This window comes from Cucurbita pepo, chromosome 20, assembly GCF_057944985.1.
Source record: "Cucurbita pepo subsp. pepo isolate OVF chromosome 20, ASM5794498v1, whole genome shotgun sequence".
NCBI classification, from domain to species: Eukaryota; Viridiplantae; Streptophyta; class Magnoliopsida; order Cucurbitales; family Cucurbitaceae; genus Cucurbita; species Cucurbita pepo.
This window is the reverse complement of record NC_141817.1, coordinates 7,669,441-7,682,972: the sequence shown is the minus strand read 5'-3', so window position 1 is coordinate 7,682,972 and position 13,532 is coordinate 7,669,441. Positions and strand designations below refer to the sequence as shown.

The 13,532-nt window shown below is 37.3% G+C and overlaps 1 protein-coding gene across 1 annotated transcript; it reads right to left on the bottom strand.

Moving 5' to 3' along the window:
• Nucleotides 1-6,986: 6,986 nt before the first annotated feature.
• On the bottom strand, nucleotides 6,987-9,263 carry LOC111783715 (cytochrome P450 94C1). The gene is made up of 2 exons (XM_023664634.2): nucleotides 8,366-9,263; nucleotides 6,987-7,683 (listed from the first exon to the last, which is right to left on the bottom strand). The coding sequence occupies exons 1-2, from the start codon at nucleotides 9,226-9,228 to the stop codon at nucleotides 7,050-7,052; spliced, it is 1,497 nt and encodes a 498-aa protein (XP_023520402.1). The 5' UTR covers nucleotides 9,229-9,263; the 3' UTR covers nucleotides 6,987-7,049.
• Between the last annotated feature and the right edge of the window lie 4,269 nt (nucleotides 9,264-13,532).

Below are 13,532 nucleotides of genomic sequence, written 5' to 3'. Positions count from 1 at the left end.
AAGGGAATGATCATGGGTTTATAAGTGAGGAATACTAACTCCATTGGTATGAGGCCTTTTGGGGAAACCCAAAGCAAAGCCATGAGAGCTTATGCTCAAAGTGGACAATATCATACCATTGTGGAGAGTCGTGTTCGTCTAACAACCTTAAGGACTTCCAACAATTTGATCCATCCACATTTGATGGAGGCAATGTGAAACCTATGATCGTAGAGGCATACGTGGATGTAGTAACGACAACCTTCTAGTATATGAAGTATCCCAAATATAGGTGAGATCAAAAATCACCGTGGAATTTAAAGTCCAAGTTTTCATTAATGTTTACGATGTTTAAATAGAATGCAAGCTACCATCTAATACTTAACCAATTACGAATATCTAAGATATATTCCATAACTAATTATTATAATATATTCTCATACTCCCCCTCAAGTTGGAGCGTGTAGGTTAATAACACCCAACTTGTCTTTACGAGTGTAGGTCAATAAGACTCAACTTGTCTTTGTGAAGAGAGTGTAGGTCAATAACACTTTTGTCTCCCCAATAGTGAAAATATCTGCCAAATTAGCTCTAAACAAGTATTTGCTCATGATCTGTACACATTGATTTTCTTTTTAGACTTCTCAAGAAATTATTGAATTTCCCAAAAAGATGCAAAACTCAGAAATAGACTGCCTTTGATGTATCTCAGAACTTGAAGAGCTTCTTGATTTATGCATAAATAATTTACTCCAGGGTTGGTAATTTGTTCCATTTAATTTTATTGGAACAAAAAGAATACCCTCGTTAATTAGAGTGATGAATATAATAATGATGTGTTAAATAAACATCCGAAGTTTTGAAGTTGGATAATAACACCAAGATCGGTGCTTTGGATCACTTGAGAGGTTGTGAAAGAAAATACTGATATCTAGAATATGCCACCTTTGAGCTTGGTGAGAAATTTGAAGATGCTTATAACATATTCTTGATATTGGATGATCGAGAACAGTTTGCCAACCACAATTCTCGGTCTAGTAGAATGATTGAGAATATCTGTAGCCAATTCAAGATCCAGATTAAGATTAAAAGGCTACCTGTTGATGACGGAATCTGGATAGCTCGCCACGAACATCTTGATAATGAATATGTTCTTGATTTTATTGTTGAGAAGAAAAAATATTGATGATTTGCGGTGCTCAATCAGAGACAATCACTATAGAGATTAGAAATTAACACTTTTAAGATGTGGGCTTAAAAGGATGATATATATCTCAATTCATCTGTCGTCCTCCCTTCTGATTTCTGTCACTTTTCTTTAGTTGTTCCTCTTTTGCTACTCTAAAATTTTCGACTCTTCTAACATGATGAACTAGTGGGTCTTAGTTTGGATAGAAATTGAGTCTAAAACAAAGTCATGATGGAAAAATCCTTCCTTAAACACGATTGGTTTGCGGAATAGTGGGTTTGGATTTTGGAAATTGATGGTATAGTGGGAATTATAGGTTTGCGGAATAGGTGTATATCAAAGTTATTGAATTTGAAAAACAAGTAGGATACCAATAGAAGCTAGGCTCATAGACTATTGCGATAGTAGTGGTAGTGCTAGGCTCATAGACTTGTGACTTGCAGTGATGTATGGACTAGTCGGAGACTGTAATTTATGACTTGAGGACTAGTAGTGGTTGCTTAAGGTTCGGAAGCAATGACAATGGTTTGGAAGCTGTTGAAAGCAGGAAGTTGTGGTTGTTGTGATACTCGATTGGACTTATCACGATGGATGATCGGCGGCTGTAAAGGCTTCATTGATTGAGTTAGGGTTTAGCTTTAGGCTCTGATGGATGATCGGCGGCTATAAAGGTTTTACCGATTGAATTAGTGTTTGGCTTTAGGTTTAACACTCCCCCTTGGTATAAGGGGAGTATTAGGAATACCAAGATCGGTGCTCTGATACCATATTAGGAATGAGAAATAAAATTGGGATCGAAGGTGTAACAAACATAGGTGGGATCAAAAGTCCGAGTGGGATCTAAAATACAAGTTTTCATTCATGTTCGCAGAGATACAAGCTTCCAACTAATACCTAAAAATAAGAAAAATATAAACTAACTAAATACTGAGAATAAAATAAAATATACTGCTAATCAAATCATGAAAAAATATTAACGGGATTACGAATATCTAAAATATATTTCCTAACTAATTGTTATAATATATTCTAATATCCTCTCTTGGATCTAGTTTAGGGAAGCGTTCTTCAAAAACTTGAAACTGTAAGAATATTCTCTGCTTTATCACGAGCCTGAAGGAAGACATGGTAGGATCAATTGCCTATGCCTCAAACAATTATGCCATAGCCTTGAGAGTCGTCACTCTATTGGACATGCATAAGTGAAAAGTTAATAAGACACAGTAAACCTCCATCGGGCAAAAGAGGTTGTTTGACAAGAATCAAAGGTCAAACTACAAACCAAACAACAAGAGACAAACTCAAGAAGACAAGCCCCAATGCTAGAAATGGCATAAGCATCATGATGATGAATGCCTAGCATGAACTAATGCCTTCATCAATTGTGTAGCATGAACTAATGCCTTCTTCAATTGTGAAAAAGGAGGCCACATGATTGTTGATTGCCTATAGAGGAAACAGACGTGTGGGTCAGAACTAAGAAAGGTAAGAGCCTCAAAATCGAACCAGAACCAGCAAGGCAGAGGAGCACCACCCCAAACACGAGCTGTTGCATATGCTACTACGACAAAGAGATCTGATGTCCCTACATTGTAGTCACAGGTACTATCCCCATCCTTGGATACTTCACTTACGCTCTATTTAACTCAGGCTTTACCCACTCTTTTATATCAAAAGAATTCAATAGACAAGCTAAGTTAGAGTTAGAGCCTTTAGAAATACCCCGTATGATTTCCGCACCTACTAGGATAAACTTGTTACCAACTCAAAAAGTAAATGTCGACATGGTTTTTATTTTAAGAAGAGACCTAAAGGTGACGTTGATTGTCCTAAACATGAATGACTTCGAGTCATCCAAAGTATGGACTGTCTAGCTGACAACCATGCCTACATAGCTGACAACCATGTCTACTATAGGGAGTTCAAGAAGGTAACAATAAAGAATAAGTATCTTTTACTAAGGATCGATGATCTCTTTGACCAATTGTAAGGAGTATCAATGTTTTCCAAGATAGATGGAAGATCAAGGTACCATCAACTAAGGATTAAGGAAGAGAACATACTAAAGACCGCATTTAGAAGTCGATATGGACTTTATGAATTCATAGTTTTGGTTGGACTACGTGGTGTATCACAAGGTCCATGATTCCTCTTCTAGGTGGGATGCCCTGTGTCATAACTTCACTGAGAGAAAATAGGTTGTGACCCCCACATACAAGACAGGCAAGGGGTGATCCTCAAGTGGTGCTCATTCAGCTACGTGAGGGCCAAGATTGAGAAGTGTCATGATGTGATCGAGGAGGACGGTGCATCATCCAACACATCAAGATTGTGTATTCAAGCTAAGCCAAAGCATACACAAGGTTGAAGAGAATGAGGTGACATGAGTGTTGAAGACAAGATCGAAGAGGGCTGGGTAGGGCCTCCAGCCATAACCTCAAAAGTTGTGGAGTTAAGTTTGTCTATATGAAAGATGAAAACTCACCAAATTTAGGTGTCAATCGGATACTTGACGAATGATGCACGGGTCGTATGTCTACTTGCCAAAATGCTTCTACTAAAAAAGGATTGGAAATGCCTCGAAATGTACTATAGGAGGAGGCATTGTGTCAGCTCTATACCACCCCTGGGCTTTGTAGCCTAAGCGTGCTACCTTGTGGCACATACGTATGTTAGAGGTAGGCAAGCGTCGCGGGACGAGCATCACGGGCGTAATCTTTTAAAAATGATCTTTTAAGAATAGTATTAGACGACACTCTGGTGTGTCGGTATTGTGCCCAACCCATGAGCTGTGCGCATTTTTAGCTTCTAAAAGGTAGCTTGTATTAGCTGTTGGGTTGCATGCATCTCGTGGGTCACATGTTAGGTTATATGCAAGCGTCCATGGGTTGGCTAGGCTAACCCAATCAAAATCTTGTTGAACCCAATCTGTGGGTTCTTCTTCAATACTCGAGAAAGAGAAACAATAAGACTACTTTTACTCTTTCAACATTCACTGAAACTCCTTTTTACTGATCTTTTGACCACTTTTTTGATCGCCTCTGATGACAATTCGTTCACCATTCGACTGTTACTTGATGAAGGATATCTCCCCTTTGATGACTATCGACAGCGACTGTTCCTACACACGATGATGATCGGGAGAAAACTATCATCCTCCTCTCTAATTTCAAACGAAAAGTTGAAACCCAAAGCTTGAAAAAAATGAAGGAAGGATTTACATACCAATTGAGGCTATTGAAATCACCTATCATTCCACCACTATGAGAAAGAGCTAATCCACGAATCTCGAGTAATGAAAAACGATTATATGTCCGCGAACTTGGATGGATGACATTCCTTGAGTCTACTATGTTTTCTCTCTTAGGGATGGTCGAATTTCACAATTAACCGAGGAAAAATATTTGATCGTTAAAACAGAAAGGAAAATAGTTGTTGTGGGTAGTTGAGATCACGTGAATTCCATCCACTCACCAAAATCCATGCTATTTTGTGGAGACATTTTTTTTTTATCTAACTATAAAGCCCAAACTCAAAATTCATCTCTTTGTTGGGTGATGACTCAAATCTTAACTTTTGAAAGCATGTGCAGCAAGCACCACACTAGCGTATAGATTTTTCTATTTTACAAATCATCTCTTCCTCCTAAAACTACAAATTTTATTGTGAATCAGATGAGTACCGTCACTCAAATTTGTGCATCAAATAGATCTATTGACTAATCTATGCTTTTAAATAATAAACGGTGACTATAGATATAGAGACAACCTTCCTATAAACAAATGATAGACCTAACTTATGTCTAATAAATTGACCTAAGATTATAAATATATAATTCAACAAACTATTTCATCGAATACGGACACGAAAATTAATATAAAATTATACAATTAATCATGAAACATGGGGCACCGCCCATTGCCCACATTATCCATGTCTATGGCATATGCCCAAACCAAGGCCTTGGAAACTTTAATCTCTGCTTAAATATTCTCATATTATTAATCAATTAATATATCATATCATACTATATATTATATATTATATAGTACTATACTATATTATATAGCTCATGTCTCGTGTCATCTACCCTAGTTTTCTTCCCACTCAAATGATGGGAAACATGTGAGTTTCCCAACTCCTAGACACCAATCTAGGCCGTCCATTATTTATAATTATTGATTTCAGTTTATTAATGTAACCACATTATAGGTCATACCATTCATTATTAAATATATTCCATCTCAATTAAATTTTATTTCTACATTTTAATTTTTTTAAAAATTAAAGTCTAATATTTCTTTTAATTTAAAAATATATATTTTTACCACCACATGTTTTATATTTTTAAATCGATTTTGGATAGCCATGATGTCAAAATTTTAGCTTTACAACTTACTTCTACTTTTTATAACTTTTATTCATTTATTTATTCAAACCAACGTGTGAAAAATAATATATATTTTTTTTAACTTTATTGATTAACTTTCGATATAGGAATATTTAAATTCTTAATATTATATATATAAAAAATTAAATTAATTAGGTTTCGTCACATATATCTAACATGGTTATCAAATTTGTCATCTCCACGCTCTATGCATCTTTGAAAGGCGTAAAGGCATAAATCATACCGACTTTTTGACCATTTTAGCTTTGGTTTTTTTTTTTTTTTATGCATTAAAAAAAACACATTAAATTAAATTAAATTAAATTAAAAACAAGGGGGAGTTAGCATATAATATAAGAGTAGAATCTAAGGCAGGGGCTTTTCATTAAAAAAAATAAAATAAAATAAATAAAAGAAAAGTTGATCATTGATGATTATGAAATTAAATCAGGCACATGGAAGAAGTAGTTGCCATAATGGAGGATTCTAGAGGCAATAAGAAATTAATAATGGGGAAACCATTTAAAAAATAATAAATTAATTAATAAACTAACTGAAAACCGACCCATAAATTATAATGGAGGTTTTGTATTTTATCTCCTTCTCGATTCACAAATCATCTCTTCTCTCCATCATCGATTGCTAGCTTCGTTTCTTACCGGGTTGCATCTGTTAGAACGAACACGACTCTCCACAATGGTATGATATTGTCCACTTTGAGCATAAGCACTCATGGCTTTGCTTTGGGCTTCCCCAAAAGACGTTACACCAATTGAGTTAATATTCTTCACTTATAAACTCATGATCATTCCCTAAATTAGCGATTGTTCAACGCGCTCGTCGAAAGTTTTTGTCTAGTTTTTTTTGTTATGCCCAACACCAGTTATGGGTAGTTGATTATGTACATTGTTAGTTTCTCACCAAATTCACTTTACTACTATTGACCATCGTTGTCGCCTTTCAATTTTCATTGTCCTTCTTGATAAGTCTCAATAAGATCTTTCTCTCTCATTTGTTGAATCTGCTAAAGGGTTGGTTTGGTTTGAGTTTAACTCAAGAAAAATGTTAGAATTTGTGAGGAGGTGCCCTTAAAAATGTTAGGATTCCGATTAGGAAGTCGAAATTTACTTGAAACATACCTGAACATGTAATTAATAGCTTTCTGGGAATAGTTTACTACCCATTAAATAAGTAAGGCCTAAAAATATTCTAAATTTATAGGGTTCGGATAGATTAAGACTAAGGAATCAAATAAACAAGTAGGTTCATTATTGAAGTTCGTTTTGGGTAATATGGACAATCAATTGAATATAAATAGTAATTAGACAAATTTTGTTCATTGAAAAGATAAAATTATTTTAAGATGTCGAAGATTATATGCATGATTTTTAGTCAGGATCATCTGGCTCGACCCAAAATGCACAAAAATGTTAATAATGCGTTTGGAATCATAAAATGTAACATTAATTTGTACATCACAAAAGTTCAGGTCTAACTGGTGGTTCTTTGTTCAATTCGAACCGGCAACCCACCTCTCCAGCTAGCCGTCAGACCGGGAGCAAACCGGGCAACCCGGTCAGTTCCAACCAACCGGATCTTAAATTTCCGAATCAAAACCACCGCAGTACATTTCACGTCCATCACCGCCAACTCCTTCCCCAAACAAACCCGTAAACCGGCCTGAAAAACAGGGAATTTAAACGGGTTTACAGGTGCAAAGCTTCCATTCTTGAGCCACCTCTCCGGTTTAAACTGGAGACAATCGGGTCCCCAAATCCGGTCCATCCGACCCATGGCGTAGGGGTGATAAGTTACCCTTGTACCCTTCTGAACAAACGTGCCGTCCGGCAAGATATCGTCTTCCTCAGCGAACTTGGAGTCGAACTGAACCGGTGGAAAGAGGCGCAGATTCTCGTACACCGCTGCGTGAAGATATTGCATGTCTTTAAGGTTGTCGAAACTGGGTACCGCGTCCGGGTCGGGTCCCATGACCCGATCCGACTCGGCGAGAATCTCGTCCTCCACTTCTGGGTTTTGAGATAGTAGCCAGAAGAAGCTAGTCAAAGCCGACGCCACCGTGTCCCGCCCGGCAAGGAGGAAGCTGACAACAATGTCTCTAAGATATCTGTATGGGCAAAAATTTAAAATTATTGATCCATCCAAATATGTCGAAACAAATAAAAAAATTTGACGAGCAACAGATTTCAAAACAAAGAAATTTTAACCATTTAGCTTTGCAATTCAATTTTATTGTTGTCTTCTCGTGAAATAAGCATACATTTTAGTATTTATAGCGGAGAAAATACTAATTAACTTCGTAAACTTTCTCTTCGATTTAACAATTTTAAACTTTCTCCTCAACTTAAGAACACTACACTTTTACTAATTAAAGTGTAAAACTTAGTTCATAGTTATAAAATTTGGTCGACAATTTGACAACTATTACCAATTCATGTATAGTTACTCCATTAGTTAACTTGTTCTACTAAGTCTACTAACAATTTTCATAAATTACTGTATAAGTTGGTAACTTATCCGCTTTCGCTCACCCAATCGAAAAATGAAAAATGAGTAATGTTAATAGTTTTAAAAATCAAACTTTTAACAAATGGGGTCAATCAATTAAGTAAATTTTGTTCTTATCTATGTTTTTTTCAAGAAATTAGAAGGAAAAAACAAAATTTTCAAAACTAATTATAGAAATAAAAGATACCCATGTCAACAAAACACATGTTTGTATGATCCAACAAAAAAAAAAAAAAAAAAAAAAAAAAAGAGAAGAGGGAAATTAGTTAAAAGATTGATACCTGTCATCATCAACGGAAGCCATGAATCTAGAGAGAAGATCATTCCGATGAGAGAATCCAATTTCCCGGCGTTGGCGTATGACTTCCATGGCAAGATGATCCACCATTTTAATAGCATCCCTAAGCTTCCTCTCCGACCCAAATCCAAACAGCCGCTTAATCCTCCACATAACAGGGTAAGGCGTAATAGCCCTCTCCGCCGACAATCTAGACGCCAAGTCAAAGGCAACAGCAAACTCCGAAATAGGCAAAGACAAGCTCAAACAGCCCGGGTCCAACCCAAAGGAGAATCGACAAATATTATCAAAAGAAAATCGTTTAAAAATATCCTGTAAATCCAGCATGTCGCGATTCGAACACAGGACCGGAAGCAGCCTTGTCTGAATCTGAGAGGTTAGGATGTGGAAGGCGTGGGAGCGGACGGAGAGGCTGCCGAGCTCCAAGCTAGCCATTTTGCGTTGGAAGGTCCAGGAGTGGCCGTCGACGTTGAAGATGCCTTGGCCGAGGAGGTCGCCGAGGATGGAGGAGAAGGGTTTGCCCTTTGGGTAGTTGTGGAAGTTGGTTTTGAGGATGTGGTGGACGTTGTCGGGGTTGGCGGTGAGGATGTTGGAGAGGACGTGGATGGTGATGGTGGCGGTGGGGGAGTGGGAGAGGAGGTGGGCGTACCAATCGGATAAGTTGGGGAAGGAGGAGAGCCATGTGGAGGAGAGGTAGGAGTGGCAGATGGGGCAGTTGCAGCAGGGTCTAAGGCGGAGGATGAACAAAGAGAAGGAGAACACCGTGAAGGCCGCCGTGAAGGAGAAGAACAAGATGGAGATGAGGGTGGGGAGAGAGTGGAATAAGAACATGATGGTTGAAGCCATTGTTGTTAGTATGAGGGTTCAGGGATTGATTGGGGTGTGGATTTTATATGATGTTGTTGGGGGAAGGAAGAGATAAAATAGGATTGAAATTGCGTTGTGGTGGGACCGATGTGTTGGGGATTGGTTCTAATTTTAAGTTTGTGGTATTGGGAGTTTTGGGAGGCCGCTGTTTTGACAGGCGGATTGATGGGGACGTAATCGACAGGGAACCCATAATTTAAGCGTGCTTAAATTAACAAAAATTTGGGGACTTCATTTTTCCACCCATTCATTTCCCCATTTACATCACGTGCGTTTTGTTGTTTCCTTTTTTTTTTTTTTTTCGTTGGATTAAACTCATATGATCCCACACTTTTGTTTAATATTTCTTTATTTTGTTCTTTTTTTGTGGAGGTTGATGTGCTTTCGGAATTGGAGGGTTATTTAACTTCTCACCCAAGCATTACTTAGTGTGGTTATGGATAATTTATTTGATATAATTTAAGTTTTACTATATGGTAAACTTCAAGGTAAATATCAATTAAATTAATAAATAAATAAGGAGGTTTGGCCACATCTCGTCCTTCCTAAAACACCAATGAACATGATGGATGTAACGATCGGATAAAAAAAATTGTCAATCACTGGTGGATGGGAAAATTGGTCGCTGGAATTTTTGCGTTCCACACGACAGTGAACTCCACAGACCGCCAAAGGAACTCCCACCCCTCTACCACCTACCTTCGACCTTAGAACACCTGCAAGTTGACAAACGGTGCGAAGGAAGCGAACCCTGGTAATCTTTAGAGCAACTCTTGAGGACCAGGAGCTTATGTTAATTAAGTTAGGAAGTACTTCGACTAAGGCCATCCAAGGAAGTGACCTTACTATAGGATAGACTAGAAATTGTATGAGTTATGATGATATATGAGATGTATTGTACGATGTTGTATGCTAGTTATATGATGATGTATGAGCTATGATGATGTATTGTGTGTCGTACGATGTCGTACACTAGTTATATGATGATGTATTATGTGTTGTACGATGTCGTACACTAGTTATATGATGATGTATGATTTATAATGTATGAGCTATGATGCTTGATGATGTACGTGAGTTATATTACGATGTATGACGTACTTGACATGCTTGATGCGCTTAATGGCATTATGATGAGTATGATGTGTTTGCATGTCGTTTGTTTGAATATGTTGATGTTTTCCATATTAAGCATACTATATGATGATGAGTGTCATATTGCATCACGTCGATAGAGCGACCTAGGACACAACCTTAGGAGTATGAAAATGATATTAATATAAATATCTAACGAGCATGTGTTACTAAGCGTAACAAAGAGATGTGACTATGGTTGTGTCAGAAGAGATGGTAAGATGAGAATTAGAGGGACCTCATGCATGTCGTGTGTACATAAGCATAAAGATACTTCCCCTTTATGATGATGAGTGCAGATGAGCACAGTATGATAATGAGTGCAGACGCACACAATATGATGATGAAACTGTTCATGGGGGAGCATGACACCAGGGATTCCGCTGACCTCCGAACGTTGCTACAGACAACTAACTTAACTAGAGAGGGTCCAGGGGGTGTGTGAGCCGCCTGAGGATCCACACTCGTACATGTGGGTTGTGTGTAGGGAAGTACTACACATCCATATTATTCCGAACTGGAAGCCACCCCTAGCATAAGATGAGATAGAGATAGGTCCCAAGAGCATATTTGCATGTGATTACATTTAACATGGTCTCTATAGTCGGGTCACTTAATGAGTATTCTTTGAAATACTCAGGCCGTGTGCCACATTATTTTTCAGGTAAAGGCGAGACGCCCATGTACAGATGACAGCGATATCGTGAGCAGAGACGGTGACACTTGCATAAGGTAGACTCATACATAAATTCCTTATCTTAGGTTAGAATAGGTTGTTTCGCATTTCATTGATTTAAATTATTTTTTTTTTAATTTTTTATTTCTTTAAATCTTAGTATTTCGCATTAAACACGTAAGACCATAGCTGTGTTTCTGAAAGATAGAAGATGTTTAAGTGTTTTCGACATTTATACTATAGATGAAGTTTTCTTTTAAAAGTTATATTCTGTATTTAAAAGAGCATGAGACGTTAGTAGGAACTTTGAGTAAGTAGAAATTTAGGATTGTTACACTAGATCATTTTGTGTTGAATTGGATTGAAGGAGGGATGGGAGGAAAGTTGGACAACAACCATGAGTTCAAAATGTGTCGAGACTCAAATGTAGATCAGTGACGATTTCATTGGACTTTCTAAGAGACTTTGAAGAGGCTATATTTTTAAAAGGCATAGAATAGGTTTATCATAATCTACTTCATTGAGGGTCCAGCGTCTTCGCTAGCACACTACCTGATGGCTGACTCTAATACCATTTGTAACAGCTCAAGCCCATTGCTAGCAAATATTATCCGCTTTGGCCCATTACGTATCATCGTCAGCTTTACAGTTTTAAAACACATTTGATAGGGAGATGTTTCCACCCCTTATAAGGAATGATTTGTTCCCCTCACCAACCGATGTAAGATCTCATAATCTACCCCCCTTGGTGGCCAGCGTCTTCACTTGCACACTGCCTGATGTCTTAAGCTAGTATTATTTGTAACAGCCCAAGCCCACTGCTAGCAAATATTTTCTGCTTTGGTCCATTATGTATCGTAGTCAACTTCACAATTTTAAAATAAATCTACTAGGGAGAGGTTTTCGAATGCTTCGTTCCCCTCTCCAACCGATATCGAATCTCACAGACCTATTTCTAGCTATTTCTAGCTATCTTATTTATGGTAGGATGGAAGAAATATCGCTATAAATGATTTCTCTATGTTTCTTGCCAATGAGTCTATCACTTTGCTTAAAGGACCGATATCAACCAAGTTCGCTAGCTATCAAAAAATACGTTTTTAGACTTACGAGAGTCAAATTTTCAAATCATTTTCATTAGTTTCCTCTCTTGACTCATTTTAGGACTCACTTGATGAATTTGAGAGGATTTAAACTTCCAAAAGCAAGAAAGCCTAGCATCTAAACCTTACAAATACTTTTAAGTATCCATTTTCAACTTTTTGCACAAGTTTATTTTTAGGGTGACTTGGAATAGCATGAGCATTTAGTTATGAACTTGTATCTGGAAGTATGCATGCATAAGACTAAAAGTCTCATTTAGAATCTCGTGACCTACATTAATTTTTGTTGTACATGAACTTCACAAGATGGATTAGAAAACTTACCTAAACTAGGTACACATCCACTTTGACCCTTAGCATTCCTCTACCCTATCATCCTTAGTGATGCTTAGTATCAACCCCCTTGTTATCCTTCTTTTGGGGCAACCTCTATTCTTTGGTGACAACCTCTAGCGCTCGAACCTCTCTCACTTTGATAACGTGAAGTGTGATGACTTAGATGTGCTCTTGTGCCAACTCCACCCTGGACGACAACCATATAGTCTTACTCATGAAGGTAACATACCCGATTTACCCAAACCCATGACAATATTATATCCCCTCACAACAGGAAACCACCATGGCACTCCTCCCTTAAGTGACTAGCCATGTTTCCTTTTTTGGTGACTACTCCAAATGGTAGCTTCTTCCCCTCATTCCAACTACTACGAGCAGACAGTAATAAAATATGGCTTGTGATTTGCCCCTTTAAACAAGGTATGGCACTAACCTACAATCATGGTATTTAAATACAATCATGGTATTTAAATAGTAGGTTGAGTGTATCACTTTTCATATTTGATCAATTGTAACCCTGGAATCTCATCTATTTTAAGGTTGATCAAAGTTATTGATGTACTCTTAAACAATAGGTGGTTCACATGCCCAATCATTATTACAATCCAATTTTTTAGATTTTGAATCTCATCCCGTGACTAAAAAGAGGAAGAAAAAAGCAAATAAAAACAGAAGTAAAAAATAAGGGAAAATCAAATAAAAACAACACTACCAAAATTAAATACAAAATAAAAATAAATTATAAGAAAGTGTAGTTCAAATTTATTACAAATTGGGAAAATGTTTAGTGTACAATTATAAATAGAAATACAAGACTCGTACAAAAATAGTATGACGCTCTGAAAGGACACCCTATATGACTGCACAACCCTCAAATGCTCCTCCCCTATTTCGACGGTCAGTTTGCAAACACTTGAAAAAGAGAGAGAAAGAGGTGAGTATAAAAATAAACAGGAAGCAACCTCCTGGTAGACTCTTATCCCATCTTTAATCCAATAGGTATCTACAAGCTTTTACTCTAGACTCTAGGAAGT